At 41.8% G+C, this 22,722-nt stretch overlaps 1 protein-coding gene across 6 annotated transcripts in view; it reads right to left on the bottom strand.

Annotated features, from left to right (window-relative positions):
- LOC124777789 (E3 ubiquitin-protein ligase TRIP12-like) overlaps positions 1–22,722 on the bottom strand; it is a 217,329-nt gene that overhangs the window by 46,079 nt on the left and 148,528 nt on the right. For all 6 annotated transcript variants that reach the window (XM_047253297.1, XM_047253301.1, XM_047253300.1 and 3 more), the window contains one exon: positions 22,450–22,644. In XM_047253297.1, the coding sequence (XP_047109253.1) occupies positions 22,450–22,644 (195 nt within the window). The remainder of the gene's footprint in view (positions 1–22,449; positions 22,645–22,722) is intronic.

Here is a 22,722-nt window from a genome sequence, read left to right as displayed (position 1 = left end):
ACCTCCTAATTTCACCTGGTCCTATTCTGAATCCCACGCCATTTTCATTAATGTTGATCTCATCCTCACCCAAGGCAAGCTACAGACTTCTGTTCACATTAAACATACTAACAAACAACAGCACTTACATTTTGACAGTTGCCATTCTTTCCATGTCAAACGTTCCCTCCCTTACACCCTTGGCATTCAAGGCAAACTTGTTTGTTCGGATGCAGACTCTTTACAGGAATACATCATCATTCTCACCTCAGTCTTCACTGGACGAAGTACCCCACCACTCTAATTCAAAAGCAGATTTCCTGGGCCATCACATCCAATCCTGGTGCTGCTGGTCCGTCCAAAAAACAACTTTGGAGCACAACACTAGTCACTCAGTATCATCCTAGCCGTGAACGTATTAATCAGCTATTTCAACAAGGCCATGACTTCCTAAAATCATGTCCTAACATGAGATCCATTCAGTCTGAGAATTTGCCCACCTAGAATAGCTTTTCATTGCCCTCCCTATCTTCCCAATATCCTTGTCAGACCCTACGCTTCTTCTGCACCGATCTCCCTACCCTATGGTTTCTACCCCTGTAACCAAACCTGCTGCAAGGCTTGCCCTATGCACTCTCCAACTACCACCTACACCAGCACTGTAACTGGCAAAACATATATTATCAAAAGGAGAGCCACTTGTGAAACAACACGTCATACACCAGCCATTGTGTAAACAATGTCAGGCCTTTTACATCAGCATGATTGCCACCCAGTTGTCGGTCAGGATGAATGGGCACAGGCACAGTGTGTATACCGGCAGCACTCAATATTCTGCTGCACAATATACTCGACAACATAACTGTTTGTTTGGTTTTGTTTTGCTTAGAGTGCAAAAAAGAACTAGGTCCACACATGTCCATGTCAGAACCATAGAACACGAAGACAAAAAATAAGTTAAAAACAACTACACATTAAACCCAACTGACAGAAGAAAAGACAGCTAAGAACAGGGACTTGGAGAAAGGTCCATAAAATAGTCCATAGAGAAACGGAGATCCTGAACTAAAGATTAAATGTCCTTCGCTATATTGCTACAATGGATAAAAAGTAAAACGTGGTCGACGGCCCACATGTTGTTCGCTAAAACGGCTGATAACTCAGACGGCAAAGATAAATGAGAATGTAAGTTGTTAAAAAGGGGGCATTCCGTCAGAAAAGGCAAACCATTAGAGGTTGAGGGCAATGAGCACAAGTGGGGGAGCACCGCTTAACAAATGGTGATAGCTAAAAAGACAGTGCTCAATACACTACCTATCTGATCTTGAGGCAAGAGGGTCAAGAGGAGATCATCCAAGCTAAAGGGGCAGGTGTAATTCCCCAGAGCTTGTTCCCATGAAGTGAGGACCAGTGTTGATGCCAAAGTGACACCACCTGCTAACAGATGGCAACACAGAGATCATTGAGGAAATGGAAGAACTAGCTGGACGAGGTACGAGGACTGTACCCTTGGCAGTAGCATCAGTGGCCTTGCTTCCCATCAGACAAACGTGACCCGGGACCCACATAAACATCACAGTGGCTGCATTATGAGTGAGCAAGTGTCAACTTTCCTGGACCCATTCACTAAGGGATGGACAGTGTACAGCATATTGAGGCTCTGAAGGGGATTGAGAGAGACAGAGCAGATGATGCAACTGAAAGCCTGTGTCACCAGACATACTACATGGCCTGATACAGGGTGAAGAGCTCAACGGTAAATACTGGGCAGTGTTCTGGAAGAAAATTCCGAAAATTGTCGGGGCCAACAACAAAGGCACACCCGACACCACAGTCAGTCCGAGAGCTGTCGGCATACACAAAGGTACTATAAAGCCAAGGTGGTGAAGGGTTCACACCCATTGAGAAAGTGGCAGGCAGCAAGCAGTTAAGCTGTTGGAGCATAAGCCGAAAGCAAACTCCAGGAGGTAACAGAAGAGGGATGCATCCCATACTGGAGATCAAAGGTGTCACCAAAGAAGTTTGCCATGCCTTGCCACCCACACTATGCAGCCAAGTGGCACACACAGATACACAGTATGACAGTGGTAGTTCGGCAGCTTCAGCATACAGACACTCAACTGAACTAGTGTAAAAGGTGCCAGTGGTCAAATGGATGCCACAATAGTGGATAGTATTGAGACAGCATTAAAGGGATGAGGCATAAACGAAACATCCATAGTCTTGTTTCAAATGGACAAGGGACTAATACAAACGGACAAGGGTGGTCTGATCCACTCCCCAGGAAGTACCGTTCAGGACATGAAGGGCAATGAGGGACCGCGTACCAGCAGGGAGCCATATAAGATACGTGGGAGGACCAAGAAAATTTTCTATTGAGCATAAGCCCCAGGAATTTCGTAGTTACAACAAAATGAAGAGCAACAGACCCAAGATGTAAAGAGGGTGGAAGAAACCAATTGCACTGCCAGAAATTCATAGAAACAGTATTGCCGGTGGAAAAACAAAAACCGTTGTCATTGCTCCATGAGAAAAGACAATCAAGACATCGCTAGAGACGCCAATCAAGGATACAAGTTACTGGAGAACTGCAACAGATCACAAAACCGTCAACGAAAAGGGAACTGGAGAGCCCGGTGGGAGACAGACCATTATATGGTTAATGGTGATAGCAAACAGAATGATGCTCAGGATGGAGCTCTGAAGCAAATCTTTTCCTGGTTAAAGGTGTTCAACAAGGCAGAACCAATAAGAACCTTAAAAACTCAATCTTTTAAAAATTCCTGAAGGAAATGGGGCATGTTGCCACAGAAACCCCCGTGCAGACAGCATGGAGGATACCAGTCCTCCAGCAGGTGTTGTAGGCTTTCTCCAAATCGAGAAACACAGCTACAGTCTGTTATTTCCGCAGAAAACCATACATGACATGGGTTGGCAAAGTGATGAGGTCAGTAAATTGCGAGACTCGAGCCACCATACCAGCCAGGCATGAATCATACATTCTATCACTTTGCAAACACCGCTGGTAAGAGAAATGGGGCAATACCTGGAAGGAAGGTATTTGTCCTTGCTGGGCTTAGGGTATGACAGTGGCTTCATGCCTGCATCTGGGGAACGTGCCTTCTGCCCAGATGCAATTTCACATATGAAGGAGAAAGTGCTTGCCCACAAAAGGAAGATTCTGCAACATCTCAATGTGAACATCCTCCGGCCCTGGGACGGAGGATTGGGACGAAATGAGAACATGACCTAGCTCCCTCAAAGTAAGGGTGGTGTTGTAGCACTCCTGATTCTGAGAAGAGAATGGTATTGCCCGAGCCATCTCCATTCATTTCCGATGAAGGAAGGCAGAGTGATAGTGGGTGGAGCTCGAAATCACCACAAAATAGCTGCCCAATGTGTTTGGGATAGTAGCAGGGTCCACTGTGACATCATCTGCTACTGTCAGGCTGGAAAATGGGGAATAGGCCTCAGTCCCATACAGCCATTTGAGATTGGTTCACATGATGGGATAGGGACTGTAAAAAAAAAAAAAAACAAACTAGTAAACAAAATCCAGCTATCTCGAAGAATGTGACAACAATGCGCATGCAACTGTTTGTAATGAATACTGATGCCCATTGTAGAATGACTGTTAAAAACATGGAGAGCACGTCTCCACAAAAGAATTTTGCTGCAGAATGCCTCAGTCCACCAAGGATCAAAGAGACACGGCACAGTAAAGAGGAAGTGTGAGTAAAGGAACATTCCACGGTGGTAAGGATAATGTTTGTGAGGTATGCTACCTGGTCATCACAACTGGGGAAATTTTGTTTGTCAAAGGTTGCCAGGGAGGAGTAAAGCCTCCAGTCGGCCTTAGAAAGCAGCCATTTGGTTGTCCATGTACGTGGGGTAGGAGTTAAAAATTGGATAGCACACAGGAAATGGTCACCAGGTTACATGTCGGAGCGAATGGACCACTCAAGATGTTGGGCAATCTGGGCAGTGCAGAAGGAGAGGTCCAAATGGGAATAGGTCTGCATGGAGTCTGAAAGGAATGTGGGTATTCCTGTGTTATGACAGATGAAGTTATGCTGATTGAAAAGGTCAGCCAAGAGGGCACCTCTCTGACAGGTTCTGGAAGAACCCCGAAGGGGATGGTGCAGTTTACAGTTACCGAGCAGCACAAAGGGGCAAGGGAGTTGCCCAATAAGCTGGAGGAAGTCTGCCCTGTGACACCGAATGACATAGCATGTTAACACTACAAAGGGAAAAGGTCAAGTGAGGAAGAAAAATATGGACTGCAAGAGCTTGAAGCCTGGTAGTCAGGGAGATGAGTTGACTATGAACACAATTCTGGATGAGCAGCATGACTTCCACACAAGATGGAATGCCTTTCTCAGGAGGGAAGGTGAAAGTGGACCAGAAAGAAATACGGGAGCTCAAAGTGGTCATGAGGATGCAATTTTGTTTCCTGGAGGCAGAGAACAAGTGGATGCTGAGGTTCTAAGAGCAGCTGTAAGTCCTCTTTGTTGGATTGAAGGCCGCGAATGTTCCATTGGAGGAGAGTCATAACGATGAAAGGGAAAGAGGTGAAGAAATGAAGGGGTGTCACATTGGTGGTTGGCAAGTGTCAGGCTTCGAAGACTCACTACTACAGTATGCAGAGGCTGGAGTATCCAGTTCAGTGAGGCGACAAAGAGGCGACAAAGAGGCGACAAAGAGGCGACAAAGAGGCGACAAAGAGGCGACAAAGAGGTAGGTTAGGTGAGGGTATCACGTAGCGACACTATCGACGAGGATATCTGATCGGTAAAGGAGAAGACAATTTGCCTTTGTTTGACTTCTTGGAGCTTTCCTGTTGGCAGCAGAAGACTCAGGTGTTTGTTGGCTGAAGGGATGTAGGAAATCTTCATGGGAGAATTCCTTTTGATCTTTCCAGCTTGTGGGTTGTGTAGCAGGTGATTTCATCCCATGAGGTGAAAGTTTGGTGGCCCATTGCACAGCTGGAGGCGGAGACAGAAATGCTACCATGACACAGGGTGATTTCACAACCACAGTGCTGAATTTAAGATTGCATGTCTGCGTGGTCATGTTCTTTGTGGAGCGAGATATAGCAAGAACAGTACTGAAAGTGCCAGATGGTAGAATGGAGGGTTTCTGACTAGCCAACAACTTGCGAGTGTCCAGGTAAGGAAGGCCCCTTTTCCTTCATCTGGAACTCTTTGAAGAGCCCACTCATTGAGATACATGGGAAAATCTTGAGAGCCAGCTGCATGGTCGCCACTGCCGTTGATACAGCTGGGAGGAGGAGCAGACAATCGCCCTCCCGAGCATCCCTACCACAGCTTACACATTTGGCAGGGAGTCGACAGGACATTCGAGTGTGGTTGTAATAATGATACTGGTAGCAGTGCATTGGGTTTGGAATGTACAGTCAGATGGTGATAACTTCCTAGCCTGCTTTGATCTTTGACGGAAGCACCATTCTATCAAAGGAGAGAAAAAGAGTGCATGTGGGCACTTATGATGCCTCTACCTTTTTTTATCATGCGGTGGACTGCAATGACACCCTGACCAGAGAGTTAGGTTTGGATTTCTGCCTTGGGCAGGTCATCGAGCAGCATAGCGTAAATAATACCATGTGTTCAATGGGCTTCGACATAAACAGTATAACCATGGAGGAGCGAAGCTGCAAATTGTTGGAAGTCGTGCTTGAGAATCAGAAGTATCCTCAAAAAGCAAAGTGCTGTTTTATAAATGAGAGCAGGATTTCACAGGGCCAGCAATTGCATCAACACCTTTCTGAATAATAAATGGATTTACAGTAGTAAAGAACTGACCGTCTTAAGTATGTGAAACACGAGGAACCATGATGCAGCTGGGAGGATCTTTGAATTTTTAGCCTCATTCTGGGAGAAGGGGTCACACCATCTTAGGCAATTGTTCACACCTCAGATCACACCTCCCAACACCTGACCGAGGTACCAATTGACAATTTGGGAAGGCAGCAGCACAGGGAATCAACCCTCCCTGGGCCTATCCTGTAACAGGAGATACGTGCGAAACCAGTAATCACACGTTACCCAGCCACCTTTTACATATCAGATGCTTGGGCTGGCCTTCAGGAGCGCACAGGGAGGAAGAAGAAAAAGAGGACCCTCAAAGGCTGAAGTGGAGGAATTTTAGGAGAAGGGGAACGGAGGAAGAGAAAATAGGAACAACAAACAGTGGACAGACTGTTCTGATACCACATACTGAATGTGTACAACACATTTCCAAAAACATCCCAGATATGTTCCTCAAGGAAGGGGAGGATAGACATGCAGCACAGAAGGGAAAAGATGCTGCAAAGGCAGGAGTCCCGTGGTATCCAAGCACGAACGCGCCAAAGATCAATGAGCCTCCCCAGGGGGAACATGACAGTTGTGACCTCAGTGCCTGTTTCACCACACGCACCACCTGGATTCTTCCCACAGACACCAGTTTCTCAGAACTCTGCAGGTGGGAACTAGCACTATAATACGTCCTTGGTTCTCGCCACCCACCTGGTCTTAATTTATGTTAATTCCTTTCACCTCAGCATTTCTTCAGTGTAACTACTACTTTCTTCACTCCATTTTAGTTTTGTACATGTTTCATTTTCTGACCTGTGTATTTTTCACCGGCCCTCCTCCCCCACCTCTGGTTACATACAATGCACTTAGGTTTGCACTCTTAATAAATCATGTACGATTTTTTAGCAGTAATCTATGTCTTGCATATTACTCTGTGTTCCACCGTTAAGCTCTCAGGTTTTCAAATCTTGTCTGATGCAGTCTCCTACAATCAGTCTTTCCTTCTCATCCCGTCCCGTAAGTCTTCTGGGGTGACTTTTCCAAACTATACCCCTTTCCCAAACCTCTCCAGCTCTTTTCCTTCACCCCTCTTCCTTCCCCTTCAACTCTTCTGCTGGAAGAAGGAGCCATCTACTCCGAAAGCTTGCGTAAGGTAAATCTTTTGTGTGTGTGTGTGTGTTTTCTCCTACCATCACTTGGTGAGTAGATTTTATCTATCCAATTACATTATACTGTCAATAACTGATACATTTCATTGTTATATTAATTTTGATACAGAATTAGTAACATAAATCAAATGCGTAGAAAAGTCGTTAACTGGAGGGGGGGGGGGGGGGGGGGAGGGGGGTGGAACTGTACATTCAAAATCACAGTTTTGAAAGATTACACTAATCCAGAGCATAAATTTCACTGAAATGAATGCTGCCAACATCCAGCCAATGTTTCCTCAAATTTACGTTTATTGTTAGAGAAGGTAAAGTCGTGGACAAAACAAGCGAGACCCCTCGCCTTTTCGTTATGCTGATCCGCACAGCTTTAAAGTCTGCTACACAGCATAACAGGCAAGGCGACGAAGTGCTACCAACATACTATGCACAGGCGTTAAAGTGACAAACCATCTGAACTTTTTTAGGCTGTTTTCAATAATTTGTAAGACTATATTAATGCTGATTAGTGTGTTAAATACAACACGTAAATATAAGACAGAACTGAAAGAAGAAACGTTAATTGGTATGAACTGTACCAATAAAAATGAATTTCAACTTATCGAGATAACATAACTGTTTTAGTAAGACAAAGAACCCCGGATCGTTACGAATTAGCAAAATATTATCCGCATTCAGCCGCGAAATGGTCTGTGTCAACATTCAGACCAGTCATACTGGATTACCATTGCTGACCTACCATGAAAGTGTGCAAATTTAGCAATGTGTGAAGATTCATAACGAAATTCAGTTAAAAATCGTTCAGTGCCACACTTAAGTCAATTCCATTATTGACAGAAGTGGAAAAAGTAGGCAGTAACATGTATGAAATTTTATGAGTGTGTCATATTGACATGCACAGGGCGCCAGTACAGAATAAAGGTAGTGATAAAACGTATTGGGGGTGCGAGAATTTCTTAAAATTGCTTTACTGATATTCTACCTGCCTCCATCGAGATTAGAACCGAAAACAAACCAGACCTTCCTTTTACTACACTAGCAGACAACCCAGGCAAACAGTCCTCTATTATTACCCCAGACATGAATAAGCCAGCAATTTCGCAATGAAAATGGTAAAATGATTTGCCGAATTCTGTTGCGTAGAGCTTTCTGGGCTCAAAAACATGAATTTTCTTCCTTTATGTCACCGCTTATGTGACAGTCATTCGGGATGTTTATCAAAATAACAAAATACTGTTATTAGAGGGTATATTTAGTAAGATAATTCTGCACCACCTCAGGAAATAAACGGCTACATAGCTTCCAAACATATTCTACACTGTTTCCAATTCTCCACTAGACTCGCCACAGCCGGACAACGTTCATTAGCCTAAGTGTTTCTTAAGCCAGCTAGCAATGGGAATGTTTGAACTTCTAAAACGCGTAGCATTAATACTGGAATGTTAATTACCATGTGTATAGGCAAATGGATTCTATTTGCATTCCTGTAAACGCGATTTGGATCGAAAGCGTAGCTACGATTAATATGCTGATGTATCGCTACAACTAGAACATTTCGAATAAAGAGTAGGGGGTGTTATTTATACAGCCCCCATCTTCAGGAGCTGTCGTAGCTGTTTTCGTTGTTAGGATTTCGTCACCTAAACCGGTAAAAACGGAACCCTACTAGTCTCACTTTCTTGACCGTCTATCGGTCTACCCAATCCTTAAAACCTGTTTACCTCCAGAACCGGTAGACATAATAAGCAGAAATGTATCGCACTTCTTGCAGTAACCGGACCCTTGGTGGTGTAAAACAGTGAGCTATGTCAACGCAGTCTAAAGATACGGCCGTTTATGTAAAGAAAGTTTACGTGAAAGGTCAAAAAATGGCTCCAAGAACTATGCGACCAAACTGCTTATGTCATCAGCCCCTAGACCTAGAACTACTTAAACCAACCTAACCTAACACACATCCACGCCCGGGGAAGGATTCGAACTGACGGCGCAAGCAGCCGTGCGATCCGCGATATGACGCCGTTGAAAGCACGGCTAACCCGCGCCGGCAAGTTGTTAATATCATCTGATGTTGCTAACAAGTTATTTACTTCTGGTGAATGATTTTCTGCGCAGTTCATTTAAGATGGAATAACTAAAATATATTTGATGTTACGGAAGACGAAGGACGCCTAATTCATTTCCCTCTCTTTACTTATGATGTTAGATTCGCAATCTGAGCATACGTATTATCCATAACCACACTTTAGCGCCACACAGATGTATGATTGAAACACATTGGCGTACAGTTTTAGACATAAAAACTGACTGCCGGCCGGCCACCACAGAGACTAAGTCCCGAGTCTATTCACTTAACGTGGGCAATAAAACTGACCAGCCATCTGCACAATCTGGCAACACTGTAAGATGCGGAAGTGTTAGGAGGAAGCGTTGTGTACTTCCGAGATGGTCTCGGATTGTGTGAGCCCGTGGTCCAGTGCTAGCCGGCACGGTAGCTCAGCGTGTTCGGTCAGAGAGCCGGTTGGCCTCTGCAATAAAAAAACTGAGTGGAAGGATCAACCACTGAACTTGAACAGGATGTCTTGCGACGTCCGCAATGACCAAACACAATGATCAATGATGAACACAAAAAAAAGGTGGTAATCGCCATGCTTTCTAAGCTTATGGTCGCCTGTTCGTGTCCAACTATTTTTTTTTTTTTTCACCACATTTCGGTCTAAAGTTATGAGTCTGATTGAGCATCAAAGATAATTCGCTTAACATTCTACCCACCAACAATAACAAGTATTCCAGAAACAACTCCTCAGGACAGCTCGTGGCAGGGCCGCGATCATAAAAGCTTACGCTCGAGGGTTTCCTCACGCTGCAGCAGCTACCGGCCACCGGCCAGACGCCACCCGCCGCCTGAAATCCGGCGCCGCCCATTTGAACGCGGCATCACGTTGTCAGTGTATGTATCAACTGTCATTTTCTAATTTGAAGTTCTAGTTATCATCTTTCAGTTAAGCACTGGATTTTGCATACTTGAAAATCATGAACTACAGTTAAGCATTGTAAAATTGAGTCGCAAGTGGAAAAAGGTGTAACACCTGAAACACAACGTTTACTTTTGGTATAACAGAGGAGTGAATGCAGAGGAGGCCGCTAGAAAGATTTGAACTGTGTTTGAGCGAGTGCTTTTGGTAAAAATACGCCAGAAAATGATATTCGTGTTTCAACAAAGATCGTTCTGGCATGAATGATTTTCCACATTAAGGGAGTCTCAACTACTGATATACAGTGAAACCTCTTTATAACGTTCCTCCATATAATGTTTTCCTCTTTGTTACATCTGTTTTTTTCGGTCCTGACTAAAAGCCCATATAAACAATGTTAAATTTTCCTCTTTACTGTGTTTCCTCTATATTACAATTTCCTCCATGTAACGCTCATATTTTTGGAACACTGGTCAATTATTTACCTCTTTATAACGTTTAAATGACTGGATGTAGACGCATCCTTTTACGTTCTGTGGATTCACAGTTTGCACCGGCTTGGAAAGCCCACGCTCAGCTTATTTCATATGTCTGTGGCAGAACCTGGTCACGTGACATGTGACGCACATTCTGCTTGCGATCTTTTTGGCGCCATTTACGCTCACCCATCCACCTACTGGGCCCCATGTTTTAATTACAAAAAACTAATCATTTGATACATTGATCATTTGCAATGAATATCATATTACAGTGTTGTGAAAATTTAAAATGTCACCTATGGCACCATTTGTCAAAGCTGATTAGTGGTATCCCAATCTTCAGTAATGCCCTATAATTATTATTTGGAAGCCTTCCTCTTTATAGTGTTTTCCTCTATACAGTGTTCAGAGTTTGTGGTCCCTTGAAAAACGTTATATAGAGGTTTCACTGTATGTGATAGATTACAATTTAACCATCATGCAACATTTGCATTCAACAGGCAAAGTTCAGACGTCTGGTGTAGGAGTACTGCATGCTCTAATTCGAAACAACAAAAATCAACGGAGTGACTATTATTGAATGTCATCAGGTCACTCATCGAGCATTCCTACGGAGTACTGTTACTGGTGACATATTATGATGCCTTTATCGTTAACTTCCTAAGAAGAAATGAAAGGCTGAACCCCACCAAAAGACGTAAACTCGAGGAAAGAGTAGTGTTTACATAATATTTTACATCTGATAAATCCAAAAGTGTGTTTTAGGCTACGAATTCTGAAGTCCGTTGGGCATTGAGCCCACAACTCGAGCCACATAACTAGGAGATTCAAGTAACTCATTCCAAGTGTCATGAATCATATCAGAAAGCTGTCGGCGAGTCGACGGTGACTGCCCCTTTTCTCGTATTACTCTGACCATTTCTGCCCAAATATTCTCAATGGGATTCATGTCAGCTCCTTTAGGTGGCCATTCCATTACAGTAATATTACTATGGTCGTCGAACCACCTCTTAACCACACGTGCCATATGGATAGGCGAGCGTTCTTGTTGGAACATGATCTGATCACCCCAAATCTTGCTGTCACAGAAGGCAACATCACGTTCTCCAGAACTGATATGTGATTGCGTGCATCGAATCTTCCTTCCACTTCCCACAGGAGCCCACACCCTTCGGCCGATATCCATGCCCATGCCGTTACCGACTCCCTGCCACTCCTTTGGCAACTGTAATATATTTTCGATTATACCTAGCACCTTTAGGTCGGTAAACAAGTACTTTTCCGGTTGATGCCGTAGAGAAAACTTTTTTGTCCGTGAAAATCACTCGCCTCCAAAACTGGAGAGGTTTGTCGACATTTTCAGCAGCAAAAGCAAGGCGAGCTTCTCTGTGGGAAACAGTCAATGTCTCTTTCACAGCAGCGCTTCTTGCTCTCAGTCCACCTTCCCTTAGACGACAAGTGACGGTCTTACTGCTAATATTGAGACCCAAAGTCTGCTGAATTTGTCGTGCGTTGACAAATGGGTGGTTCTCACTGAAACGGCGTATCTGCTGATCCTGAGTTGCTGCTGTTTTGCGGCGACGGCCATGAGGCCTCCCACTCAGGTTACCACTCTCTTCCTTTCGTCTGATCCACCTGGCTACCGTTGACTTGGGTAGACCCATAGTTCTTGCTATATAGCCATTTGAAGATCCCTCTGCATGGAGTGCTATTATAGCGCCCTTGTCTTCCTCAGCCAGATGGGCCATTTAGCGTTGACTGAATGATTCGTCGTGGTTAATATCTGCTGCGGAAACAGCGCTAGTAGGAAACAGACTGCCTCCCCCACGACGGCAGCCACAACGCAGTGGCCAAGTATGTGTAACACGGAAATCGATGGCATAAATGAGAGGTCGCAAGCCCGTACCCGTGTCATTACATAGTGGAGCAACTTAGAATCTGTAATTTTTCTCAGAAGGGACTGGTCCACTCTTGTCATGTCTTAACCTGATAAATATTACACGAAATGAAATGTTTACGTTTTGCATATGTGGCAGGCCTAAAGCAAGAAACATTTATGAAATATATGAGGCAACCTGTAGAACACTTCGTGAATTTTAGCTGTAGAAGGTTGCCTTATAAAAAGGAAAACGTGTTTATCCTCGCTCGCCGTGTTTCCAAGTGGCGCAGTTTACTCTCAGGCATACATAATTCTCGCCGGGCGTAAGAAGCGACTCGACTAACGAGGAGAACTTGCCATGTGTCATAGGCTGATTGTCCGGAAACTTTGCTCAGTGAAGGAGAGGACAAAATAAGCGAACATGTGTTTCGACTTATCTGCAGACACTCCACTGTTTCCAAGAAAACGACGGTCAAAGTTATCAACGCGCTCTAGCTATAGTGCATATACCTTCTGCAGCCGAGAACGCAATTGAAGCGGTGGCTCAGTGGCTACCGTCATTCCTTCCTAACTTTGATTCCCATGTTCGAGACCATATTGGTTTTTTTATTATTATTTTTTCCTGCCTCTCTATCAGAATTATCTACGAATGTTTTTTTCTAATTTATGTTGAAATAATGTTGTCATTATTCATCAATTAACTTTATGTGTAATTAATGAATTAAAAAAATAATAAACGAATGAGACAAGCTGATCTAAAATCATCTGGTCTGCCTCATGTATCGTTATATCCAAATAGTTTATAAATGTTATCTACATTCATATCCGATGATAGCACCTTTAGTGTGTTGAAACCTGTTATCCAGTAAACAGTATTTAAGCGATCTTGGCTTCTGAATTATTTCTACAACAGAGTGATCGTCCCACTACGCACTGTGTGTTCCCTTTTTAACTTATTTCTTTACACAGTAAATTAACTGACGAATAATGACAACAGTGTTTCAACATAAATTGGAATAAACATTCGTAGATAATTCAGAGAGTGAGAGTGGGGGGGGGGGGGGGGGGGGGGGGGGGGCGGGTTTCGAACTCGCAGTGCAAAGTTCCGAAGTTGCTATGGTAGCCGCAGAGCCACCGCTTCAGTTGAATCCTTACCCGCTAAGAGGTATCTACACTACAGCAACAGCACATTGAAAACTTTGACCGTCGTTTTCTCAGAAGCGGTAGAGTGTAAGCAGATAAGCCGAGACACGTGTTCGCTTATTTTGTCCCCTCTTTCACTGAGCGAAGTTTCAGCAAGATCGGGATATGACACTTGGCGTGTCCCCTCGTAAGTGGCGTGCGTTGGGATTCAGTAGATAGAATGCGCCCACTTTCCTCGACTACTCATTGACATGTTTGGAAACTTTCTTTCTTGTAGTGGCACTTTGCATTATGAGGGCTGATTTTCCTGATAACGATCTACTAATAGACTTTGCTCCTAATTTACGTTACTGTGTAGTAGACCTACTGTAACTTCTTAAACCGGAAATGTTTATTTATTTGGATACTCCGTTTCTTAGTTGCTACATTTCCCTATAATATTTTCCTTTGTTTCAAAACGGCAACTTTGTAACATCAGTAACAATTTAATACTTTGAAACAGTTATATATGGTGTAGGAGGAGTGTACTCCGTTGAATGAGGAATACATTAAACACGAAAGCTGCATCCAATAACAATAATTAACTTTCGGTTACATGACAAAACAAGTCTAAGCACTGTCAGTTCATCTCAGTACCCAGTAAAACTCAAACTGGAACGATCGAAAACATACTTTTGTGGGGAAGGGAAACGAATGACTGCGTTTTATTGGTCGCACACTAAGAATACGCAACAGGCCAACTGAAAACACTGCCTACACTACATTTGTCCGTCCACTGCTACAATATCCTTGACAGACGTGATTGACTGTGCACGCAAAAACGTCCAAGGAATGGTAGCACGATCTGTAAGGTCACGAAATAGGGGAGAGAGGGTCCCAGATTTGATAATCGAGTTGGTGTAACATTCATGAAAACAAAAGCGTTTTTCGTTGCTGCGAGATCTTTTCACGAAATTTCAATTACCAACATCTGTTCTGAATGCCAAAACATTATTTCCTCGGGACCTTACACAGGAAGAAACCATAGTAATAATGTAATTCAAGGCTCGCAAGAAAAGATTTAAGTGGTCCTTTTTCCCGCACACTGTTAATGAGTGGGACGGTAGAGAAATAGTCCGAACCTTCTGCCAGGCACGTAAGTCTGGATTGCAAAGAAATCTTGTTGATGTAGTCACGTAGATGTAACAACGAAATTATGTTGTAATTGCGACATGTGACTTTCATTTGATTTGAACATTGAAGTTGTTTGCTGTTTATTTACTTTTTGTTCATTAGTTTCAGCCATATACGAGCACCTAGGCGCGTTATACTGATATTGAAATAAAGTGTCCTGCATGGACCAATAACAATAAATTCTTACCTACTTGTTATGGTACTGCAGTATCTGCCAGCGTCTTCAGAAGTGGATATCGCATACGACGTTCCTAGGGTGTTTATAAATGGATATTGCAGACGACTTCGAACAAAGTTTGAATGTAGCTTCGTAAAAGTTCTGTGACCAAACGATCTGAGTTGCTGGCGAATACAGTTCATCCTCACAAGACAGTATATATTATCATTATGTGAGGTGAATAGGGTTCCGCCGGGTGCTGTGGCCGAGCGTGTCCAGGCGCTTCAGTCACGAACCGCACGGCTACTTCAGTCGCAGGCATAGATGTCTGTGATGTCCTTAGGCTAGCTAGGTTTAAGTAGTTCTAGGTCTAGGGGCTGATGACATAAGCAGTTTGGTCGCATAGTTCTTGGAGCCATTTTTTGACCTTTCACGTAAATTTTCTTTACATAAACGGCCGTATCTTTAGACTGCGTTGACATAGCTCACTGTTTTACACCACCAAGGGTCCGGTTACTGCAAGAAGTGCGATACATTTCTGCTTATTATGTCTACCGGTTCTGGAGGTAAACAGGTTTTAAGGATTGGGTAGACCGATAGACGGTCAAGAAAGTGAGACTAGTAGGGTTCCGTTTTTACCGGTTTAGGTGACGAAATCCTAACAACGAAAACAGCTACGACAGCTCCTGAAGATGGGGGCTGTATAAATAACACCCCCTACTCTTTATTCGAAATGTTCTAGTTGTAGCGATACATCAGCATATTAATCGTAGCTACGCTTTCGATCCAAATCGCGTTTACAGGAATGCAAATAGAATCCATTTGCCTATACACATGGTAATTAACATTCCAGTATTAATGCTACGCGTTTTAGAAGTGCAAACATTCCCATTGCTAGCTGGCTTAAGAAACACTTAGGCTAATGAACGTTGTCCGGCTGTGGCGAGTCTAGTGGAGAATTGGAAACAGTGTAGAATATGTTTGGAAGCTATGTAGCCGTTTATTTCCTGAGGTGGTGCAGAATTATCTTACTAAATATACCCTCTAATAACAGTATTTTGTTATTTTGATAAACATCCCGAATGACTGTCACATAAGCGGTGACATAAAGGAAGAAAATTCATGTTTTTGAGCCCAGAAAGCTCTACGCAACAGAATTCGGCAAATCATTTTACCATTTTCATTGCGAAATTGCTGGCTTATTCATGTCTGGGGTAATAATAGAGGACTGTTTGCCTGGGTTGTCTGCTAGTGTAGTAAAAGGAAGGTCTGGTTTGTTTTCGGTTCTAATCTCGATGGAGGCAGGTAGAATATCAGTAAAGCAATTTTAAGAAATTCTCGCACCCCCAATACGTTTTATCACTACCTTTATTCTGTACTGGCGCCCTGTGCATGTCAATATGACACACTCATAATATTTCATACATGTTACTGCCTACTTTTTCCACTTCTGTCAATAATGGAATTGACTTAAGTGTGGCACTGAACGATTTTTAACTGAATTTCGTTATGAATCTTCACACATTGCTAAATTTGCACACTTTCATGGTAGGTCAGCAATGGTAATCCAGTATGACTGGTCTGAATGTTGACACAGACCATTTCGCGGCTGAATGCGGATAATATTTTGCTAATTCGTAACGATCCGGGGTTCTTTGTCTTACTAAAACAGTTATGTTATCTCGATAAGTTGAAATTCATTTTTATTGGTACAGTTCATACCAATTAGCGTTTCTTCTTTCAGTTCTGTCTTATATTTACGTGTTGTATTTAACACACTAATCAGCATTAATATAGTCTCACAAATTATTGAAAACAGCCTAAAAAAGTTCAGATGGTTTGTCACTTTAACGCCTGTGCATAGTATGTTGGTAGCACTTCGTCGCCTTGCCTGTTATGCTGTGCTGTGTAGCAGACTTTAAAGCCGTGCGGATCAGCATAACGAAAAGGCGAGGGGTCTCGCTCGTTTTGTTCACGACTGTACATGTTACAGATAAACATCAAAGAACATCAGTCACACTCTTCTGGACTTCCCATTATAAGTTTGTTTCCCATTCAAAGCTTGTGTCACACTGAATAAGCATACAAAGGTAATAGCATGACACCATTTATCAGCAATTAGCCACACATGGATAATCAAAATAATACAACATAAAATGTAATAGATAAAACCATATGAGTGGTGATATTGAAAATGGGGGATTTTCATTATAATTCCCCATTAACATTTGTTAAAGCAACATGAAACTTCCAGTCACATGGTAATTTTTTGCAAATATTCCTAAACATACCCATTCCATCACCTCTATACACAAAGCAGCATTATTTTGAAATAATCTCAACAATCTGATGATACAATATAGTAGATATATTAATAAGGCAATAAGCAGTTTTCCTAATAATGTCTATAAAGGAAAGGGGGGGGGGGGGGGGGGGAGGAGAAGAAGAAGAAGACAGAACAACGGTTAGTGAAATGGTCGTCAAAAACCAAACTCTTCAGCAGTGGAGCATTATTGCAGTTTGGGAAGAACTGAGTGAAATGCTTTAAACAAGCCAAGACAAACGTACAAGATAGCTGAATGGCACAACGGACTTTCTCATTCTAAATACTATTCCAGTATCTTCTAGGCATATCTGAAACGTGGTTAAGGTTATGTTTTCTCTCATGGTGAATTTTCATCTGTAGTGATATCAGATAAGAAATCTGATCTAATGTGATAGGAGAGAGAAAAAAGCTACTCATTAATTAGGCAGCAGAAGAATGAACATGTAAAGTTAATTAAATGTGCAAGATTTCATAGTCAGTGGCTCCTCCTCCTCCTGGCTGACGGAAAAGAACTGGTGAGGTTTAAAAAAGTGGGAGACTTGGGAAAAGTCGCCAGAGCCCCAGCTGAGGGCAGAGTTATTGGACAGAATGAGAAGGAAAGAGACTTTCCTTCTCATCCCATCTGGTAAATCTCTCCTGACTGGAGTTCTGGGTGACTTTTCCAAAAGTCTCCCCATTTCCTGAACCTCACCAGTCCTTTTCCTTCACTCCTCTTCTTTCCACTTTGATCCTTCTGCCCAGAGGAGCCACTGGCTCCGAAAGCTTGCAAATTTAAATACCTTTATATATGCAGTCTCCTGCTGCCACTTCGTGAGTAGATTTTCTCTCTCCCCAATAACATTACAGTTTCAAAAACTTATTATTTTCATTGCTATTTAAAACTGATATTTCATGCGAGTACCATGGAACTATGTAAGACCCTCTTGAAAATATCATACACAGCATTTCCCTTAACTGTGGTGGCACTTGCAGCAGCAGAACGATTTAATTTTATTTTGGTAAGTAATTTCTTTACATATTCTGCTTCTTCCTTCCTTGCTTGCAGCGGCTGGTGTAAAAAGACTGATTCAGATATGCACTTGGAAGTTTTTGCCATTCTGTAGCATTTCTTGTGCTGCATTATTTGCCCTGCACTTTTGTAAAGTGCTTTTCACTCCTCTGCACTGTAACAGTGTTTGTCTGTATGTTTGTTTTCGTTCACGTTGTGAGTGTTGCCAGCCTGTGAAACTATTTGTGTGTGTGTGTGTGTGCGTGTGTGTGCGTGTGTGCGTGTGAGAGAGAGAGAGAGAGAGAGAGAGAGAGAGAGAGAAAAAGGGGGGGGGTGTTATATTGAAAATTTGTTTCATGGGGTGGGAGGGGGGTGGGGGTCAAGGATGGGCATGGATGGTAGTTATATGAGAAAATCTGGGAGGAGATGGTAGTGGGAAATGGAGCTTGTTGTTTCGTGTGTATATTTTAAGTTCTATGAAGTGGTCAATCGGTTTAAGGAGTGTGTGGTTTGCCAGTTTCTGACACTGGTCTGATCATTTATGAGTTTTTCTTTCCTGTGGGGTTTTTTTTTTTTTATGTGGTAGTTTTCTTGTCAGGCAAGGAGATGTTTCTTGTTGTCTGTGGGTCTGGTGATAATTTTATGTTGGAGTTGGTGCAAGGGGTCTGCAAAAGTTGAATGGTTTGTCCTATACTTCCATGAAGATGTTCTTTGTACCTGGTGTCAAATGTTGTCTTGGTTTCACCTATGTATTCTATTTCAGTTGGTATATTTCTGATTTCTTATATAGATAAGTTTTCCTATTGCTTCTGGGCTTCACCATCTATCTGTTATTGCGCTACGCATCCTTCCACAGGGAAACTAATAGAGTGGGCCAATTTTCATACAATTTGGTCCACAAAAAAGTAACATGGGAATGCAATTTACAAATACAGACCCATGCAGGTACCATACCATCCTGTGCTTGATTTAATTTATAAAAATAACTGCATAAAGCCCCTTAACATACGCAGCCTATCAGTAGGAATGAGGAACAAGCTGTATGAACAGTAAGTATTTCTGGAGAACAAAAATTCTGTAAAAGTTATATGGTTAAATGAACAATACCACAATACCTTAAAAGTGACAAGATAAAGTTGATAAATTCGCTGAGAGAGAGAGAGAGAGAGAGAGAGAGAGAGAGAGAGAGAGAGAGAGAGAGAGAGAGAGAGAAGAAGAAGAAGAAGAAGAGAGAAAGTGCGTGGGTGGGGAAGAGAGCGTGCGTGCGTGTGTGTGTGTGTGTGTGTGTGTGTGTGTGTGTGTGTGTGTGTGTGTGTGTGTGTGTGTGTGCGCGCGCACGCGTGTGGCAAACAATTGCTTCAACAAAGGAGTATTATTTGAAATCTGCTGCAATGAATTTTTGGAATATGGTGTATTAATTTATTAGCATATATTATATCCCTAACTATTCACCCACATGTGCATTTCTAGACAAATCTGAAACTTTTCTGAGTAGATTGCAGGTGAAAAAGTTGTATGGACAGGTCATAATTTCTGAAGACTTCAACATAGATATAGGACCATTATATGAAGTGTGGCTATAAAATAACAGGACTGATGCTATCACAGACTAAGTAGTCATGTGCCAAAGATGAACAACGAATAGCTATGATGCGTGAAGCCTTCTCAGCCAAATGCAGCACGTCTGGTGTCTGTATACAAATCAGTGTGGCTGTGGCCTTTGTTTGTGTAAGAGATGTTTTTTTTTGCTGGATAAATTGTATGTGCAATGAACTGTTGTGCAGTTCACAAGAAACTTTGAAAAACAGCTGCTGAAACCTATATTTTACTAAAAGATATGTGTGGCAAAGAATGTTTATCATATAAGTGAGTTTATGAGAGGTTCAAGCATTTTCAAGATGGCCAAGAAAACTTTTGTAATGACTCAAGCCCCGGATGCCCTTCAACATCAAAAATGGATGAAAATGTTGAAAAAGTATTAAGCTAATTTGATCTGACCATCGGTTGACTATTCGACCAATTGTGAAAACTTTAGGAATTGACAAAGAACACTAATGGCAAATTTTGTATAACTTTTTTAAAATGAGTAAAGTGTATGTGAAACTGGTGCCAAAAATTCTCATGGTCAAACAAAAAGCAGCTCATGGAAATGTTAATTCTGATACTTTGAATACTACTGAAAATAGTCCTAATTTCTTGGAAAGAGTGATAATGTGACAAATCTTGGCTTGACCCAGAAAGTAAGTGCCACTCCATCTCCATGCATTGGAAAGGCCAACCAGCTTTTTTTTTTTAAAAAAAAAAAAAATGTCTAAAAGTCTCAATCACTCAAAACTTAGAATTACCACCTGCATTATACACAAGACAAACAGGAAAAATGCAAACAAAAGGGCAAATGTCAGAAAGCGTCCCTGGCAGACTACAATATGAGTGTGACCCATGTTCCCAATTAACATTGGTGAAGTTTTACTTTCATCAATTTAATACTCCCAGAGATATAGTTATTTGTTTGATCCCATAGTGCAATTTTGAGAAACAATATTTTCATAAAAATTTTCTTGAAAGGAAACTAGACCATCTTGTACACCTTTATGTGCTCAAAGATTTCTTGAGCGACTTTCACACGAACAGTTTGATGCAAAGTCAGCAAAATAGAAATAGATGGTTGGAAAAATATGAAGTTTAGTTCTTTCTATCTCTGGAAGAAATAGCAAGATAAAACCGAAAATTTCCAAACAACACCTTACCAATACAAGGTTTCAGAACATAAAATTTAATTCACCTACTGCTTTCCAATAGTTTACAAACAGAGGGTGAAGTTCACAATTTTTTTAAAATGTCGCAGGACTTTTTTGCACCCTGTCCCTCCTTAAAAAAAAAAACCATGAGGGAGAAGGAGACACTTGTCTGCAAATAAATTTTCATTAGAAATACCATGTTCTAAACCACCTGAAAAACTAAACTTGGCTTTGCAATGGGAGCATAGAAGCCCCCAAAAAGCAATGCCAAGTGGAGGTGCATTTAAAATACGCCCACATCCCACTGGTTCTCAAATTGAACCTGACATCTTTCATTATGTTCTACAATTGTGTTGCAGTTAAAATGATGTTATAACAATGTGGAAAAATTTAAGAAACAAGAACAAATGTGCAACCTATTTGGCTTTTCGTGTTGTAATGTGCTTGCATGTGTGTATAGATTTTCTTTTAAGATATGTTGTTGTTGTTTTTATATACACCTGTCTAGGCATGCAACTGTATTCACTGATGAGTTGCCAATGTTTCAGTCAAATAACTGTATATGTCATGTGATAATCCAATTCCTAAAGAGAGCCAGTGAAATTCCTTATTATAACTGATTCTGAATGGTTATTTTAAATGAGATGCTCATTGGACCCAAGATGTCCTAATAATATGAATACTCTGCCCAAATCAGTATTCCATGGCAAATTGATAACTTATGGTCTTAGCGAAGTGGACGTGGCTCAATTTACCATCACTTCCAGTGCAATGAACTATTGTTACTTACATATTTGCGTGTTACATGGATCATAATTGCAATCTCTCACTATTATGTGGGACAACATAGTTTGTTTATGATAACAACATACTATCTCATTGAAAAATATGGCAACATGTTGACCATTTACCTAACTATCTTTAACATTAATCTTAAGCTAGAGTTTTCTTGTGCCACACGATAACTAAGTGAAGATGAGATCTGATATGTACTTGGTATAGTAAATAAGAGTAACTTCACTATATCTGGGCATCTAACATACGCATGAACTTAGTGATACAGTCACCATTTTCACATCAACAGTGAAACACTAAATACTGGAATTAAATCTTCAGCCATTATTAACTCAAACAGAGGAAAATCCATGATGGAATAATGACAATATTATGGAATGGATGGATGGACCATATAGACGAGATACTGAAATGCAGACAAGCACAACAAAAAGACATCTATACATTTAAACTTGCAGCAAAAAGGTCTTATTCTAAAGCAGAAAACCACATGCATGCGCCTCACCCTCCCCCTATCTCCCAACACGCACATGCTTGGGCACACACACACACACACACACACACACACACACACACACACACACACACACACACACACACTCACACACACGGGCTCTGATGTCAGACACTAAGCAACTACAGGTGATGGAAGAATACCCCCCCCCCCTCCACCCCCTTTCTCCATTTTTTCTCATCCAGTAAAATCATTAATAACAACATGTTGCTGTTATAATTCTTTCATGTTTATTACGTAAATAACACAGGTTACATAAAGCAGCTTAGAACTAAATACAATGTTGAAACTCAAGTATATAAAATCACTTTGTGGAAAGCTTACCTTCAGTTGATGAGTGTTGAAAAATTTTAGAGCACTAGTACCACCTCCTCTGCTAGTACCAGACCCAGCCGGCAAGTCATGCACTTTTACTGGAAACTGTTCTAACTGAGACACACAACCACTAAGTTTGGCCACAAGTGCTGACAATGACGACGGATTCCAATCAGGTGGAGTACATGTGTATTCCGAGTCCAGCTGCCAGAAGAGGCAATAAATTAGAATTTAGATCAAATAAAAATGTGAAATTTTGTAATTTAAATATAAGACAGTCAA

This window comes from Schistocerca piceifrons, chromosome 2 (assembly GCF_021461385.2).
Source record: "Schistocerca piceifrons isolate TAMUIC-IGC-003096 chromosome 2, iqSchPice1.1, whole genome shotgun sequence".
Taxonomy (NCBI): Eukaryota; Metazoa; Arthropoda; class Insecta; order Orthoptera; family Acrididae; genus Schistocerca; species Schistocerca piceifrons.
The sequence above is the reverse complement of the archived record's forward strand: the minus strand, read 5'-3'. Positions and strand labels throughout refer to the sequence as shown.